The 17,810-nt window shown below is 54.3% G+C and overlaps 1 protein-coding gene across 10 annotated transcripts in view; it reads left to right on the forward strand.

Moving 5' to 3' along the window:
• Nucleotides 1–17,810, forward strand: part of MINK1 (misshapen like kinase 1) — a 60,932-nt gene that overhangs the window by 23,595 nt on the left and 19,527 nt on the right. For 4 of the 10 annotated variants that reach the window (XM_083472476.1, XM_083472472.1, XM_083472474.1 and 1 more), the window contains exons 3-18: nt 694–750; nt 979–1,104; nt 2,632–2,742; nt 2,874–2,964; nt 4,324–4,454; nt 5,827–5,881; nt 8,008–8,086; nt 8,477–8,652; nt 8,855–8,924; nt 9,656–9,866; nt 10,703–10,819; nt 12,449–12,535; nt 12,926–13,135; nt 14,090–14,275; nt 15,786–16,082; nt 17,153–17,250. In XM_083472476.1, coding sequence (XP_083328602.1) covers nt 694–750; nt 979–1,104; nt 2,632–2,742; nt 2,874–2,964; nt 4,324–4,454; nt 5,827–5,881; nt 8,008–8,086; nt 8,477–8,652; nt 8,855–8,924; nt 9,656–9,866; nt 10,703–10,819; nt 12,449–12,535; nt 12,926–13,135; nt 14,090–14,275; nt 15,786–16,082; nt 17,153–17,250 — 2,102 coding nt within the window. The remainder of the gene's footprint in view (nt 1–693; nt 751–978; nt 1,105–2,631; nt 2,743–2,873; nt 2,965–4,323; nt 4,455–5,826; nt 5,882–8,007; nt 8,087–8,476; nt 8,653–8,854; nt 8,925–9,655; nt 9,867–10,702; nt 10,820–12,448; nt 12,536–12,925; nt 13,136–14,089; nt 14,276–15,785; nt 16,083–17,152; nt 17,251–17,810) is intronic. The other 6 variants (XM_083472480.1, XM_083472481.1, XM_083472473.1 and 3 more) reach the window with 2 other exon arrangements.

Here is a 17,810-nt window from a genome sequence, read left to right on the forward strand (position 1 = left end):
GCCCTTGAGATATCTGAAGATGGCCATCGTGTCTTCTCTCCTCCGCCTCCTTCCTGGGCGAAGCATCCCCAACTCCCTCAACTGTTCCTCTTAAGGCTTGCTTTCCAGACCATCTCCTCCTCTTTGTGGAAGGACCTCTCTGCGTTGGGGCTGTTGAGGGGTCTGTCGTGTGTGTGTGTGTGTGTGTGTGTGTGTGTGTGTGTGTGTGTACGCACCTTGGGGCTTGGTTTTGGCTCCCTTTCCTGTCCTTGGCTACTTTTTTTCATTACAAACTATTTGTTGTAATATCTCTTCCTTTTTCCTCTCTCTTGTTCCTTTTTGAATTGAATTCTGCGGTATCCAAAATCCACAGAAATTGCAAATTGGCTTGGTGTGATGCTCCCTTCCCTGTCCTGATGAGTCCCAGCCATCCTTTTAAGCCCCTCCATTTTGGGGGGGGGTGTTCGTCTGATCAAGCAGAGGGACTCCGCTTGGCCAGGCCTCTGGCTCCCTCTGCTGGGCCTGCGCTGCAAGAATCTGGGGAGTGAAGCCCTTCGCAAACACACCCCACCGCCCCAAGTACATAGGGCTATCCACGCTTCCCAGCCAAAACCAATCAGGTCTCTGCCCCCCAGGCGCTTGCAGTCTAAAATCCAGAACAACCCAGAGAGGTCCATGTTGACATTGCCTCCTTCTCTTCTCTCTCCTTCTCAGGGTCGCCATGTCAAGACAGGTCAGCTGGCCGCTATCAAAGTCATGGACGTCACGGAGGTAAAGTACAGCAGGAGGGGGCTTGGGGGGGCTTGGTTGGCCTCCCCCCGCCCCATTTCTCGGCCGCGCTGCCAGCTGGGGGGAAGGCGCAGGGCAGGAGATGACCACGCCTGCTCTGGCAGCAGCCCTAGCAAAGGGTGGCTGTTCTCAAGATGATTCTGAGTGGGGAGGGGGGGTGGCTCTGGCCTCCTCTTGACACCACCTCTCCCTCCCCCCCCCAAAAAAAAGGACGAAGAGGAAGAGATCAAGCAAGAGATCAACATGCTGAAGAAGTACTCTCACCACCGCAACATCGCCACTTACTATGGGGCCTTCATTAAGAAGAGTCCCCCCGGGAATGACGACCAGCTCTGGGTAAGGAGGAGGGGGAAGTGAGGCTCAGGGGGTGGAGTTGGGAGGGGTCTGCTGGGGCCCAGGACCCCCTTAGGAAACCCTTGCATCTGCAGGGCTGTGACTGGCCCCTGGGGGACACCTTTTGGGGTCTGTGTAGAGGTCTCTTGATTTATTTGCTTCATGGATTTTTTTGTGTGCTGTTTGGTTCTGTTCTGCCCTGAGTGACTGGGGCAAGCCAGTCTGATGAGCGGCATATAGATGATAAATTATTATTATTATTTAAACCCAAAAAGGCAATTTACAAAAAACAACAACAATAAGATTTTCAATGTGTGTTTGGGTATCTATTTATTTCATATGTTTTCACCGCTCGGTTGCAACCCCCCCCCCAAAAAAAACCCACCTCAAGGCAGTTTACAAAAACAGATGAAACGGTGAAATTTTCACTAAACAATTAATAGCAATAATTTAAGGCTTTCAAAAAGTTAAAATAGCAATACAGTGGATGCTCGGGTTGCGAACATGATCCATGCAGGAGACACGTTCGCAACCCGCAGCATTTGCAACCTGCAACCCATGCATCTGCACATGCACAGGTCGCGATTCGGTGCTTCTGCGAATGCACAAGCACCAGAACCCCAGAAGTAACCTCTTCCGGCACTTCTGGGTTCTGCGCGATGCTCAACCCAAAATCGCGCAACCCGAAGTGTCTGTAACCTGAGGTATGACTGTAGGCCAAAAACAGATTGAAGCCCATGCCGGCTTTCTGAACATTTGGGCAGGCTTGTCTAAACCAGGATGTTTTGGGTACAGCGAAGGCGCCTGCCTGTTATCAAGAGGCGAAGTCTGTGGATGCTGCCGCACTAAAATATCAAGTTCCTGCAAAAGCGGAGCAGGGATTGTCTCACACCCTGCGACAGGGCCGGTTCTGCAGACCAAAGAGCTCAAGTGGGGTCTATGTGATGTTGGTCAATAATAATAATAATAATAATAATAATTTATTATTTATACCCCGCCCATCTGGCTGGGCTTCCCCAGCCACTCTGGGCGGCTTCCAAAAAAATATTAAAATACTATAATACATCAAACATTAAAAGCTTCCCTAAACAGGGCTGGATCTCAGTGTCCGGGCTGAACGATGGGGGTGGAGACGCTCCTTCAGATATACTGGACCTTTGAGGCCGTTTAGGGCTTTCAATGTCAGCACCAACACTTTGAATTGTGCTCGGAAACGTACTGGGAGCCAGTGTAGGTCTTTCAGGACCGGTGTTATGTGGTCTCCCAGTCCCCAGTCTGGCTGCCGCATTCTGGATTAGTTGTAGTTTCCGGGTCACCTTCCAAGGTAGCCCCACGCAGAGAGCATTGCAGTAGTCCAGGCGGGAGATAACCAGAGCATGCACCACTCTGGTGAGGCAGTCCGCAGGCAGATGGGGGGGGAGAGGTGGTATGGCAGAGGGTGCTCCCCCTTTGCCCTCCCCTGCCTGGAGGGCTTCAGAGCTTCTCCCCCCCCCCCGCCGCCAACTGCTCTGGTATTTTGTCTCCCTGCAGCTGGTGATGGAGTTTTGTGGCGCGGGCTCCGTGACAGACCTGGTGAAGAACACCAAAGGCAACGCCCTGAAGGAGGACTGCATCGCCTACATCTGCCGGGAGATCCTCAGGGTAGGTGGGCAGGACAGAGGCTTCGCTGGAGGGGGGGGCAGCCTCTGGGCAGCCCAGTGTGTGTGTGTGTACTGCGGAAGCTGTGTCCTGTCTGGGGCAGCTCCTCACGCCTGTCTTCTCTCTCCTTGCAGGGGCTGGCCCACCTCCATGCACACAAGGTGATCCACCGAGACATCAAGGGCCAGAACGTCCTCCTCACCGAGAACGCGGAGGTGAAGCTAGGTAGGTGAAGGGAAGATACACAACACCCCACCACCCACATTCATTCCTTAAGTCCCTGTCCTCATTTATTTATTTCCCTGTCTTCATTTTCTGCCCGGACACAGAGGTCCAGCGCCAAGGGCCTTCTGGCGGTTCCCTCACTGCAAGAAGCCAAATTACAGGGAACCAGGCAGAGGGCCTTCTCAGTGGTGGCACCCTTCCTGTGGAACGCCCTCCCACCAGATGTCAAAGAGAAAAACAACTACCAAACTTTTAGAAGACATCGGAAGGCAGCCCTGTTCAGGGAAGCTTTTAATGTTTAATAGGTTATTTTATTTTAGTATTCTGCTGGAAGCTGCCAGAGTGGCTAGGGAAACCCAGCCAGATGGGCGGGGTATAAATAATAAATTATTATTATTATTATTATTATTATTATTATTATTATTATTATTATTATTATTATTATCCCACCTTTTTCTCCAAGCGGCTGAAGGCAGCCTGAGCTGTGCCTCAGAGCAGTGCCAGCTGTCACTCGCCCAGAGCAGCTGTAGCAAAGGGGCTCTTCGTTCTAATGGCTAGAGTGTGTTGGACTACGTGCCGGGAGACCGGGTTTGGATCCGCACTCAGCCCTGAAGCTGACTGGGTGACCTTGGAGTTAGTCGCTGCCTCTCAGCCTCGCCTCCCTCACAGGGTTGTTGAGAGGGCGAAAAGGGGAGAAGGAAAACCACTTATACCACCTTCAGCTCCTTGGAAGATAAAGGTGGCATTAAAATGTACAAATAAATAAATCTCTATCTGGTTCGAGGGCCTTTCATGCCTCTGTGGGAATAATAATAATAATAATAATAATAATAATAATAATAATAAAATAATATATTTATACCCCGCCCATCTGGCTGGGCTTCCCCAGCCACTCTGGGCGGCTTCCAAAAAAATATTAAAACACAGTAATGCATCAAACATTAAAAGCTTCCCTAAACAGGGCTGCCTTCAGATGTCTTCTAAAAGTCTGGTAGTAGTTATTCTCTTTGACATCTGGTCGGAGGGTGTTCCACAGGGCAGGCGCCACCACCGAGAAGGCCCTCTGCCTGTAACTTCTCGCAGGGAGGGAACCGCCAGAAGGCCCTTGGAGCTGGACCTCAGTGTCCGGGCTGAATGATGGGGGTGGAGACGCTCCTTCAGGTCTGCTGGGCCTTTGAGGCTGTTTAGGGCTTTCAAGGTCAGCACCAACACTTTGAATTGTGCTGGGAAATGTACAGCTTTTGCATGCCCTCCCCGCTGTGGATCCACCCTGGCCCGTGTCTGTGGCGTGCCCCCTCCCTGGGAGCCCGGCAGCCTTTGCAACCAGCCGACTCTCCTGCTCTCTTCCCCCTCCCGCAGTTGACTTTGGGGTCAGCGCCCAGCTGGACCGCACGGTGGGGCGTCGGAACACGTTCATCGGCACCCCTTACTGGATGGCGCCGGAGGTGATTGCCTGCGACGAGAACCCGGACGCCACATATGACTACAGGGTAGGTGCCGCCTCCCCAAAGCTCGGAGTGCCTCCCCCCCCCATCCTGGCAGGAGCAGGGAAGATGCTCAAAGGACGCAGTCGGGTACAAGAGGGTAAGCAGAGCCCTGTCTCTGGCTCCAGGCAGTCCACCCAGCCTAGCCCAGTCTGTCCTCACTGTGGCACCCCAGGGACAGAGGCTGCTGCCCTGTGAGGAAAGATGGCAACATTTGGGACTTTTCAGGGGGAAGCGGGCGAGAGGCGGCATGGCAGAAGTTTGCAAAACGATACACAGGACAGAGAAGGTGGATAGGGGGGAAGTTTTCCTCCCTCTTGCGTACCGCCGGAACTTGTGGGCCTCCAATGATGCTGAAGGTTGGAAGATTCAGAATAGATAAAAGAAGTGACTTTTCCCTGCAGGGTGTCTTTAAACTATGGGACTCCCTCCCACAAGGAACCATGACACCTGCCATTCCCGATGGCTTTGAAAGAAGCTTAGACAAATTCATGGAGGAGGAGAGGCCTGTCAGTGACTCTCTTCTGCCTCCAGAGTCAGAGGCAGCCATGCTACTGAATCCCAGAAACCCCAGGAGGAGAGAGCGCTGCTGCTGTGTTTGCATCCTGCTTGCGTTTAAAATTATTTATTTATTGAATTTTTCAAAAAAGTAGAAATTAAACAAAGAAAAACAAAGACCAATACATAACACTGTAAACACACTTATATACGCATTTTCCAAAATGGAAACTAATAAAAATAAAAAGAAAGAAAAGGAAAAGATAAAAGATAAAAAGACAAAAGGAAAGAAAAAATACTTTTCATAACCTGGAATATTACCAAATTCTTGCTTCAATGTATAAATCTTAGTTAAAATATTGTAAAAGACTTCCACCGCATGTCTCTTAGTTGTCTTACTCGCATTTACACCTGTTCTTCAGTCATTTCCCTGCTTTCGCGTTTCCCATTGAGGCATCCGGTCAATCCCTGTGAGAACAGGATGCTGGACTAGATGTGATGCTGGCCTGATTCAGCACAAGCAGAATCCTGCAGCAGCTGGACCAGGGCTGCCCCAGGCTTCCCATCCGGTCCAGCGCAGCCCACCCTCTTAGTGGCCCATCAGATGCCCCCCCCAGGGGAAAACTCCACAGGCAGCACCCCAAACGCAGGCAGGAGCAGCCTCTCTCCCCTCCTGCAGTTCTTAGAGACTGCCGTATGGCCAGGCAGGAGGAGGAGGAGGATTTGGGGAGCCAAGGAGCAGAGGAAAGGCTTGCTGCTGCTGCTCCCCCTCCCCCCCCCCCCCAGGCGAGGAAGGGGCGAGAAGGAGCAAGGAAGAGGACCAGGGCAGAACGACAGGCTTCTGCCTTTGCGACAACCTTTCTCCGCTTCTTCCCCGCAGAGCGACATCTGGTCCCTGGGGATCACCGCCATCGAGATGGCCGAGGGAGCGCCACGTGAGTGTCTTGAATTTATTATTTCGGTCACAGACCAGTTCCAGCCCACATATCAAGGAATTCATAAAACGCAATAGGGATACATTCGAATTTGCAGTTATAACAGGGACAATACACATGTAGCAACAGTTAAAAAATACATAAATTAAAACTTAGTCACTAACATATAACCTAAAATTACCATTTAAAACCTTAATCCTTATGATAGCACAGCTTGTTCCCTAAGTTTTATGGCCATCGCACAGAATTTGGCTACCCTTAACGTGACCTCAGGATCCTTGTCCTCTACCAGGGATTTTAGACATTGAAGTACAGATTCATTTGGAGATTTCTGCATAGCAGGGGTAATAAATACCAAGCGTATATCCCCATAGGACTTGTGAGTGTCTGTGCAGCAAAGCGGGGTGGAGAGAGGGAGAGGAGGAGGCATGGTTGTGGCTTGAGGCAGGGATTGTCTGGTCTTGAACCCGGGGCTGGGGCAGGGCAGCAAGTAGCATCCTGTGGCTCCCTCAGGCCCAGGGATCCTGGCTCCTTGAGGAAGGCTGGCGCGTGGGGCTGGGCATCCAACTCCCTGGGCTTCCCCAGAAAAGGAAGGCCTAGATTCCGTGGGGTCTTTGGGGACTGAGGGGTCCTCCTTTGCCTTAACAGGCTCAATTCCACATCCATGCCAGAGATGTGGGGAAGTTCTGTGAGGGTGAAACATCTCCAAATGGCAGATGATGCTAACTTGCAGCTTCATCCTCCAGTTAACAGTCTCTCTTGCTGGCAGGCAGGTTCATAGCAAGGAGACCCTGGAAGAACCTGGAGGGGCTTATCTCACGAATTGGTACAACACAGTATGGCAAACGGCACTTGTGGAAAAGTCGGCTGATAAATTAATAGTACAGTGGTACCTTGGATTACATACGCTTCAGGTTACAGACTCTACTAACCCAGAAATAGTGCTTCAGGTTAAGAACTTTGCTTCAGGATGAGAACAGAAATCGTGCTCCGGCGGCATGGCAGCAGCAGGAGGCCCCCATTAGCTAAAGTGGTGCTTCAGGTTAAGTTACAGATAGGTAGCCGTGTTGGTCTGCCATAGTCAAAATAAAAAAAATCCTTCCAGTAGCACCTTAAAGACCAACTAAGTTAGTTCTTGGTATGAGCTTTCGTGTGCATGCACACTTCTTCAGATACACATCTGAAGAAGTGTGCATGCACATGAAAGCTCATACCAAGACCTAACTTAGTTGGTCTTTAAGGTGCTACTGGAAGGAATTTTTTTATTTTGACTTCAGGTTAAGAGCAGTTTCAGGTTAAGTATGGACCTCCGGAACGAATTAAGTACTTAACCCGAGGTACCACTGTATTATTATTACTGTTATTTTATGTATTGAATTTGTATACCGCCCTTGATCCGCAGATCCCAGGGCATAAAAATACAAGATAAAAACACAAAATACGTAATAAGAACAAAACAAAAAACCCTCATGCAAAAACAATTAGAAGGATATAGGATGTTAGTCAGCCAAAAGCGCAAAGACTTCTATGTAATCGAATGGCCCGGCTTTATTATGAACCTGGCTGGAAAAAAATGAAAAGAGAGGACTCTGTTCACGCTAGAAAACATTCCGGTTAAAATAAACTGTTGTGTTGTCTCTTTTACAAATAGTAGCCAAGTAACCCAGTTACTTGGTTGTTATTTTTCATGCCTTGCCCTAAACACCAGCTTTTCGGTTAGGGTGGGACTCTTCGTTGCTCACCTCTGCGATGTGGTTATATGTTGAAAGAACGTAATAAGAATTAGAAAACAAATACAGTCATACCTCATGTTACGTTTGCTTCAGGTTGCGCATTTTCAGGTTGCATCCTGCGGCGACCCGGAAGTACCGGAAAGGGTTACTTCCGGGTTCCGCCGCACGTGCAGACGCACAAAATGATGTAAAGCGCGTGCACAGAAGCGGCAAATTCCGAGACACGCAGACGCGGGTTGCGTTCTGCTCATGTTGCGAACGGGCCTCCAGAACAGACCCCATTCGCAACCAGAGGTCCCACTGTAAATCCAATGGAATAAAACAGCGTGAGCCGTGGTGGCCGAGGGGGGGTCCTGCTTCTCACCTCTCCCTCTCTCTCCCTCCTCTTGGCAGCCCTCTGCGACATGCACCCCATGAGGGCCCTCTTCCTCATCCCTCGCAACCCGCCGCCCAAGTTGAAATCCAAGAAGTGGTAGGTTTGCTGCTGCCCCCGCCCAGGAAGAAGAGCGCAGAACTGGGCGCTGGCCTGCCTGGCGTTAACGGCTCGCAGGCTGCGCTTCTTGCGCTCTCTGCTGGCTTGGCATCTCAACCGAGTTCAGCAGAATCGTCAAGGGGGGAGGGTACTCTGGTCTTGGCCCCCAGAGGGCAGGGATTGTATCCTGGGCACTTCTGGGCTTTGGGGCTGGTCCTCCCCAAGGAGCAAATGGGAGCCCATTTTGCTTTCCTCCTGGCAGGCTGGGACAGAGGGAGGTTCCTCAGGTGGTGGGGGGCGCAGTGAGCTCGGAGGCATCTTGCCTGACCCTTGGCTCGCCTGAGCTCGTGTGGGGAGACTGAGACCCACTGCCTTGGCCCCCCTTTGCAGGTCCAAGAAGTTCATCGACTTCATTGACAACTGCCTGATCAAGGCCTACACCAGCCGCCCCCCGACGGAGCAGCTCCTCAAGTTCCCCTTCGTCCGGGACCAGCCCACAGAGCGGCAGGTCCGGATCCAGCTCAAGGACCACATCGACCGCACCCGAAAGAAGAGGGGGGAGAAAGGTGCGTGGGGCAGAGGGCAGAGGGGGAGCCCAGGAGGGAGACAGTGGCCATGACTCCTGCACTGCAGCACGGGGTTAGGCTAGAAGACCCCTGGGGGTCCCTTCCAACCCTACCATTCTGTGGGGCAGAGGTAGGGAAGACGTTGAGGGGCTCAACCCGTGCGTATTCCGCTGATTTTTGCCTGCGTTGCCTCTTACGGCAGACGAGACGGAGTACGAGTACAGCGGCAGCGAGGAGGAGGAAGACGGGCGCGGCGAGGAAGGGGAGCCCAGGTAAGCAGGGCAGAGATGAGAGTGTGCTGGCGCTTGCCTCCCCCTGCCTGGCCCATGGCAGAACAGGAGCCCCCCAATTAGCTCCCCTGTGTGGGATTATTATTATTATTATTTATGTATACCCTGCCCATCTGGCTGGGTTTCCCCAGCCACTCTGGGCGGCTTCCAACAGAATATTAAAATACAATAATTTGTTAAACATTGGAAGCTTCCCTAAAGAGGGCTGGGACCCATTTCCTGGTGGGTTTGGCAGGTGGTATGAGGCAGGGGGCAGGCCTGGCAAGCCCCTCACTCCACGCCTGAGCTCTGGCGTGACAAAGGGCGTCAGTAGCAGAGCATCTGCCTTGCCAGCGGAAAGTCCCTGGTTCAGTCCCCGCTGGCAGTATCTCCAGGTAGGGCTGGCAGAGCCACCTGCCTGAAATCCTGGGGCGCCGTAGCTGCCAGCCCTTGTAGGCAGTACAGAGCTAGATAGACCAACGGTCCGACTCTGCATAAGACAGCCTCCTACGCGGAACAGAGCTCTTCGCCACAAGGGCTCTGCTCCGTCCTCCCCTTTCGGAGGCAGCGGTGCTCCTGAATCTCGCCCGCACCGGAAACCGCAGTAGGAGAGAGCCGCTTTCGCACCCGGGTCCCGCTCGCTGGTTTCTCCCGACGGGCACCTGGCCGGCCGCTGTGAGAGCAGGAGGCCGGCCTGATCCAGCGGGCCCCCCCCCCGCCTCCCCTCCCGCCAGCTCCATCATGAACGTCCCCGGGGAGTCGACGCTGCGCCGGGAGTTCCTGCGCCTGCAGCAGGAGAACAAGAGCAACTCGGAGGCCCTGAAGCAGCAGCAGCAGCAGCTGGCGGCCCAGCACCGCGACTCCGAGGCCCACATCAAGCACCTGCTGCACCAGCGCCAGCGGCGCATCGAGGAGCAGAAGGAGGAGAGGCGGCGCGTGGAGGAGGTGAGCCGGGCGGGTGAAATGGGCAGGCGGGGGCTGCGCCAAAGTAAACCTGCAGACCGCTGCTTCGTTAAAGATATCAAAGCAGTTTGCCACAAAAATGCACGAAACCGTATTTTTAAAAGTTCGAAACAGACATCGGTTAGCCATTGTGGAAGGACGTCTTCTTAATTGCCTGCCTCTGTCTGGCGGAATAGAGAAGTTTTCAGCAGGCGTTTAGACATTGGATCTCTAGTGGCAGGGAGTTCCACAGGGCCGGGCCGACGGCACTAAAGGCTCCATTTCTTATTGCTGTCAAATGTGTAGGAAATGCTATCCCGAAGTATCCAACATTAGCAGCGGCAGAGGGGTACTCTGTCTCGGTATCAAAGCAGCCAGAATCTCTCAAGGAGGATTTGTCAGAGAGCATTTGACGCAGCTCAACTTGCAGAGGAGCTGAGGATTTGCAGGGGCTTCTCTGCTTGGACTGAGCTCATTTGGCAGCTCAGCACACAGAGGACCCGAGACTGGGAAAAAAAGATATTTTTTTTCCAGTTAGAGACAGATATAAAGAAGGAGAGAAGTAATAATAATATCAGCACTGACAACAGCAGGTTGGAGTACAGAGCCTTCGCAGAAAAGGGGAACTATAACAAGAAATCCCAGTTGTTCTGGGCAACATGTGCTGTTCCACCGCCCCGGGAAGCCTCCGCCACACAAAGTTGGAACTTAGGTGGAGGGGCAGGGCAGGGTTTTCCCCAGGGCCACTGAAGCAGTGGCCCTCGAGTCGATTCCTCCTGGCCCCTTGCCCTGCCTGCTTTCTCCTCCTCTGACGCCTCCCCGCCCCTCTTCCCTCGCAGCAACAGCGCCGAGAGCGGGAGCAGCGCAAGATGCAGGAGAAGGAGCAGCAGCGGCGCCTGGAGGACATGCAGGTCATGCGCCGGGAGGAGGAGCGCCGGCAGGCTGAGCGAGAGCAGGTGGGGCAGGCCGGGGGGGGGGCCTTGGGAAGGCGGGGGGATGGATGCAGCAGTAGCAGCAGTCCTGGCTTGGACCAGGTGGGCAAGACTGGGCAAAATGCCATCACAGCTGATTGGCTAGAGCACAGGTTTGGGGGTTCCGTCCCCAGGTAGGGCTGGGAGAGGCTCCCCTGCCTGAAAATGTGGGGAGAGCCCCTGTTGCTGGTCAGTGTGGGCCACACGGAGCAACCTGGACCCCAGTGCATCTGACTCAATAATAATAATAATAATAATAATAATTTATTATTCATAGCCCGCCCACCTGGCTGGGTTTCTCCAGCCACTCTGGGTGGCTCCCAACAGAATATGAAAATACAATAACCTATTAAACATTAAAAGCTTCCCTAAAGAGGGCTGCCTTCAGATGTCTTCTAAAAGTCTGGTAGTTGTTGTTCTCTTAGACATCCGTTGGGAGGGTGTTCCACAGGGCGGGTGCCACCACCGAGAAGGCCCTGTGCCTGGTTCCCTGTAACCTCACTTCTCACAGTGAGGGAACCCCCAGAAGGCCCTCGGCACTGGACCTCAGTGTCCGGGCAGAACGATGGGGGTGGAGACGCTCCTTCAGGTATACTGGACCGAGGCATTGTATACAGCGCGATGGCACCTTCTGCACATTTAAGTTGCTCGATTTCAACCACACTGGGTCGAAATCACGCGATGAGTAGGATCTCAAGCGAGGCAGAGACCTTCGAAGCTCTTTTTGCTCTCTGGGGAAGGTCTGCTCCCCACATGGGCTCTGAAAGTACGGGGGATATTCTCTCTCTCTGTCTCCCTCTCCAAGTCACCCGCCAGCTATGGGGGCACCTCCAAGAATTTGGCCATACGATAAGGTTGTGGCTATGCCGAACCCTTGGGACCAAACCGCTGCGTGAGATGCAGCTGTGCCCTATAAAGCAGATTTTCCGTTTGCTCAGAGGGACATTGAGTTCTTTCCCTGACCCTTCGCCTCCCCTGGCACACCACAAAAGGTGCAGGATAAGCAGGGGTGGCGCTGTGGGTTAAACCACAGAGCCTAGGACTTGCTGATCAGAAGGTTGGCGGTTCAAATCCCCGGAACGGGTTAAGCTCTCGTTGCTCAGTCCCTGCTCCTGCCAACCTAGCAGTTCAAAAGCACGTCAAAGTGCAAGTAGATAAATAGGTACCACTCCAACGGGAAGGTAAACGGCGTTTCCGTGCGCTGCTCTGGTTCGCCAGAAGCGGCTTAGTCCTGCTGGCCACATGACCCAGAAGCTGTACGCCGGCTCCCTCGGCCAATAAAGCGAGATGAGCGCCGCAACCCCAGAGTTTACCTTTACCTTTAAGTAGGGGTGGGGGGTGTTGGGGGCCGAGAGAGGCACTGACTCCTAGAATTGTAGGGAAGCCCGGATTCTGCCCCTGCTCCCAGGTGTTTGGGTCTGTTGAGCTTCCATGGGGTGGCAGGTTCTGCGAGGTGGTGGGAGCCCTACTCCTCTGCTCTTTGGGTGGCGGTTCTGCCTGGGTGCGCTTTCTCTCCTCCTTCCTTCACCTGTTGCCCTCTCTCTCTCTCTGTCTGTCTCTCTTTCTCTCCCTCCCTTCTCCTTCTCTGTCCGCTGCCTTTCCCCCTCTGTCCAGGAGTATATCAGGCACAAGTTAGAGGAGGAACAGAGGCAGCTGGAGATCCTGCAGCAGCAGCTCCTCCAGGAACAAGCACTGCTGTTGGTAAAGAAAAGGAGGGGGGGCTTCTTACTGCTCTTCCTGGGCCCCCTCCAAAAAACCCTACTCCGAGGGGGAACCCCCAAGGCCCTTCTTCAGCTGGGCACAGGGCACCGATGGGGGCAGGCGCCGGCCCATTTGGCTTGCAGGCGGCTTATGGGGACGAGGGCTCTGCTCAGCTGGAGGCGGCGAGGCTTCTGGAATCCACAATAGGAGAGTGATCTTGTGTTCGAATCCTGCTTGCAGGATCCCCACAGTGGGCGTCTGTTTGGCCCCTGTGAGAACACAATGCTGGGTAAAGATGGGGTCCCCTGTCGGCCTGATCCAGCCCTCTTGGCCTGCTCTGGGAGCCAGACTCCCCCCAGTGCCCTCACCAGCTCCCCTCCTCCCTTCCAGGAGTACAAGCGCAAGCAGCTGGAGGAGCAACGCCAGTCGGAGCGGCTCCAGCGCCAGCTGCAGCAGGAACACGCCTACCTGAAGTCCCTCCAGCAGCAGCAGCAGCTCCACAAGCAGCAACAGCAGCAGCAGCAGCAGCAGGAGAAGAAGCCCCTCTACCACTACAACCGCAGCGCCAACCCCGCCGACAAGCCCACCTGGGCCCGGGAGGTAAGCCCCTTGTCCACTTCTGGGCACCACAGTTTCAGACGTGATGGTTGGCAAGGGAAAATAGACGTGTAAAAGGAGAATTCCTGGATGCCAGGACCCAAGATGGACTCAAGTGCTCTCTGGTGCGTGAACCCCAACAGAGATTTCAAATCACAACACACGCAGCAAAGGAAAGCCTGGAAATCCAGGCTTTAAACCTTTAAAATATGGCTTTGTGAGTTTGTAAGGAAGTTCCCCTCTTCCCCTAGCATAGAAAAAGACCACATGTTTAGTAGGTTAGAAATGGTTTACTTGCAAACGCTCCAAAGGTCAGGTTCATGTGCTTTTCCGTACGTCAGCCAGTAAACACAGGCAGTAAAACTTGGCATGGTTACAGAGGTGAAAGTTCCTGAACTATCGGCATAGGAACACAGTAGTGGCTTGCGAGAGCCATGAGGTCTGAGCTTGGAGCAACCAGCTCAGACCTCTTTACACAGTGAGCTCCTCAGGTAGACGGAAGGGGCACCATAGGCTTGATTACCCTCCTCAAGGTAAGGAGGAGTGGTCTAGCCAAGCCTGGCAGGGCAGCTTGCTCTATGGCATTAACCCCTTCACACATTCATTAGACTTAAGCATGTTGGTTATGTGAGGCTGGCTATCCCACAAAAATGAGAGGTGGGCAACCAAGATGATGAAGGGTCAGGAAGCCAAGCCTTGTGAGGAACGGTTGAGGGAGTCGGGCATGTTTAGTCTGTTCAAGAGAAGACTGAGATGTTGCCACGATACGGCCATCTTCAAATAGCTAAAGGGCTCCCACCTGGAAGGTGGAGAAAGCTTGTTTTCTGCTGCTCCGGAGGGCAGGGCCTGAACCAACCAACTCAAATGGCAAGAAGCAAGCTTCCTCCGTTGCGCGGGGTTGGGCTAGATGACCCTGGGGGGAGAGAGGCTCCCAACCCTGCCGTTCTGTGATTCCAGGTGGAAGAGCGGACCCGCATGAACAAGCAGAACTCCGCCTCGCCGGTGGCCAAGACCAAACTGGGGGGCCCTGGGCCAGAGTCTGCCCCCCAGTCCCGCTCCGAGTCGGTGTCGCTCAACTCCTCCCCGGCCTCGCAGACCCCGCCTATGCAGCGCCCCGTCGAGCCCCAGGAGGGGCAGCACAAGGTGAGGGTCTCTCCCGCCCCCCAAGTGAGCACAGGAGGCCTTGCACAAACACCAGCCAGTCACCCCCACCGCTCATTGCCATCCGCTGCTGCTGCTGCTTCTCCTCCTCCTGCTCCCCCTCATTGGCTGTGCTTTGACCTCTTTATCCCGGGGGCAGGGGGAGGATTAGCAGTGGGTCACCCCTTGGCCAGGCCCTGAGGATACACGGGAGGAGAGAGGGGGCACGTGGGGACCCCCAGGCCTGCCGGGGATGGGAATCCAAGTACTGAAGAAATGAACCTATGCTGCCAATTCTTGTAGTAGACCAGGATGAAGTAACACTACCGAACCATTCTATGTTCTAAATCTTATATTAATAATCCAGAAATTGAGAGAGCAAGGTACAAGATCTACTACAGAAGCCACAAACAGAAAACTCATTCAAATTGTGTCCAAAAGGAAGATTCAGTCTTTAAAGTTGACAAACGCCAGCACCCGGTCTAACTCTCGTGCGTAACATTGCCGACACTTCGTTTGATCAAACTTACCTTTGTTGATATCTACAGGAGCCTGGCTAAAGGAATTTTAAAAACTGAATCTTCCTTTTGGGCACAATTTGAATGAGTATCTTGTACCTTATTCTCTCAATTTTTGGATTATTAATATAAGATTTTAGGGACGTGGGTGGCACTGTGAGTTAAACCACAGAGCCTAGGACTTGCCGATCAGAAGGCCGGCGGTTCGAATCCCCGCGACGGGGTGAGCTCCCGTTGCTCGGTCCCTGCTCCTGCCAACCTAGCAGTTCAAAAGCACCTCAGAGTGCAAGTAGATAAATAGGTACTGCTCCGGCAGGAAGGTAAACGGCGTTTCCATGCGCTGCTCTGGTGCGCCAGAAGTGGCTTAGTCCTGCTGGCCACATGACCCGGAAGCTGTACTCCGGCTCCCTCGGCCACTAAAGCGAGATGAGTTCTGCAACCCCAGAGTTGGTCACGACTGGACCTAATGGTCAGGGATCCCTTTACCTTCAGTATAAGATTTAGAACGTAGAGTGGTTTGGTAGTGTTTTGTGTGCCGCTTATGTGCTGCTTACTTCATCCTGGTCTACTTCGGGGATGGGACTCCAGCAAGCAACACACACGGACCCAGTTCAAAAGAGGGAGGTGCCCTGGTGTTTAGAGGGTCCAGCTTGGACCTTGGAGACCAGGGTTCAGATTTCCCCTCAGGGTGGGAGTGTGTTCTTGGGCTCCCAGCCTGACCTACCTCTCAGGGTTGTTGTTGTGGGGATGAAATGAGGAAGGGGAGGAGAACCGCGGGCACTCTGCCGTCCTGAGCTGGGCTTTGAGGGCAAGGAATGAATGAGAGGGGAAGAATGAGGCCTCCTGGGCTCTTGGGGAGGGCAGGGGGGGCCTGCAGGCAGTGGTGCTATGGCAGGCTTCAGAGGAGGAGGCAGGCCTGGTGGGGGAACGGCTAGGCCCCCCTCCCCGTTCTCAGCCTCTGCCCCCTCCCTCCCTGCCCCCCTCTCCTTCCGCAGAGCCACCTCGCCCACCGCGTCCCCCTCAAGCCATACGCAGCCCCCGTCCCTCGCTCCCAGTCGCTGCAGGACCAGCCCAGCAAGAACATGGCTGCTTTCCCCGTCCATGACTCCTCCTCCTCCTCCGCCGCCTCCTCCGCCTCCTCCTCCTCCGCCCCATCCCCACCAAGGGCGGGCATGATCCGGCAGAACTCCGACCCCACCTCGGAGGGGCCCGCCCCGCCGCCGAGCCGGCCCGCCACTGCCGCCGAACAGCGAGGACCCTGGGTCAGAATGGATCCCGAGGCCCCTCCCAAGGTAACGGCGGAGGGGCAGGGGGCTTGGGGTGTGCTGGGGGGGGGGCGTTGTCGTGGCAGAGCTTAGGGCCCCTGGGTCCTCTGGGGGAGAAGGGGGCAGGAGGCACTGTGGCAACAGCGCTGCCCCGTCCCCGTGGGAGAGCTATAGAGTCGGAAGGGACACTCCGAGGGGCATCTAGCCCAACCCCAAATTCCAGGCAGAGGAATTCCACCGGGAAGGTCTGCCCAAGGGTGATCAATGCTGTCCCAAGAGCTGTGGGGTTCACTTCGCAGGTCCGCCTCCCTCCCAAAGTGAGCTTGGTCTTTTTGTGAAATGACCGCATGTGCAGGAGAATGGCCCTGAGGGTGGTGTGCATCATTTGAGCAGCGCATGCACCCCAAGGTCCCTCCTGTACCCCCCTGACACACACACCCCGACTCTCGGGGGGTTTTTTGATCGAAAGTCACAGGGGGTATGCGAGTTGGGGCCTCTTTCTGCCTTGAGAGGCAAGCAAGGAGGAGCTCTGTTAAGCCAAGTGCGTAGGCCAGCTGTGGAACTCCCTGCCACAAGAGGCAGAGACGGCCACCAAGCATAAAAAGAGGTCTAGACAAAGAGATGAGGAGGAGACGCCTATGGACGGCTGCGAGCCAGAGTGGCTCTGCTTAGCAGAGTGAGGCAGCCTCTCATCCCTCCTGTCTCTCCCAGCCCATCTGGGATCTCAGGTTACGGGGAGAGACGGGTAAGAGTGGCAAACTGCAGCCGCCTCATGCCACACGCTGCTGCGAGGGTCAGCCCTGACCCTTGGCTTCTGCCCTTTGAATCACAGCAATAATAGAGTTGGAAGGGACTGCCAGGGGTCATCCAGTCCAACCCCCAGGAATCTCAGGTAAAGCACCCAGAGCAAAGCAGAAAACCCGCGTCCCCCTTTTTCCTGATGTGAAGCTGAAGCAGAGAGAGAAGCCCTGAGCCCCAGAGGGTCTTAACGTTGCCCCTCCCCATCTGAGACCCTTGTTCTTGTGGAGGAGACAGGTGGCTTCCCTGGGCCCCCCTCCACCCCACTCATGCTTTCTCTCCTCCTCCAACCCTTCTAGGTCCCCCAGCGAACATCCTCCATCGCGACGGCACTCAACACCAGCGGAGCAGGGAGTGGCGGCGGCGCCATCCGGCCAGTCCACGCGGTCCGAGCCAGGTAAGAGGACCCTGAAGTGACCCGGGGGTCCAGCGCTGCGTGCTCGGCCTTGATCCCGAGACCCACGTCTTGTGGGGAGAGGCTGTAAGAGTTGGGGGGGAGCTGGGTCCTCTCAGGGAGGGAGGGACAAGGGGTCTGGGGGGAGCAGGAACCAGGGCTTCCCATTGATAGTGGGACCCTTGTGCCAAGATTGGACTACAGAGTTTGCCAGGGAATGCCAGCCTGGCGCCATCGCTGGCAACTTCCAGGCAGAAACACTCTCAGTGAGACACTCTCTCATTTATTAACTTGTTTTGTAAAAAGTATACACCTCTTGATTAAATACGCACACACCTCAAAGTGATCTACAAAAGAGCATAAAACGGTGAAATTATCGGTGAAAGCAGCTCTTTGAAACATTGGAAAGATGGAATCGGCAATAAACTATAAGAAACGGATTAAAACATTCTGAGCCGTTACGTCACTCTAAATAGCTGGACAGGCTGTGCCTAACCAAAAGCGTGTTTTGCAGGCGCCGAAAAGAGTCCCGTGCCGATTCTTTTCTGCCTGGTGTCAATAGG

This window comes from Podarcis liolepis (genome assembly GCF_965112155.1).
Source record: "Podarcis liolepis genome assembly, chromosome: 13".
NCBI classification, from domain to species: Eukaryota; Metazoa; Chordata; class Lepidosauria; order Squamata; family Lacertidae; genus Podarcis; species Podarcis liolepis.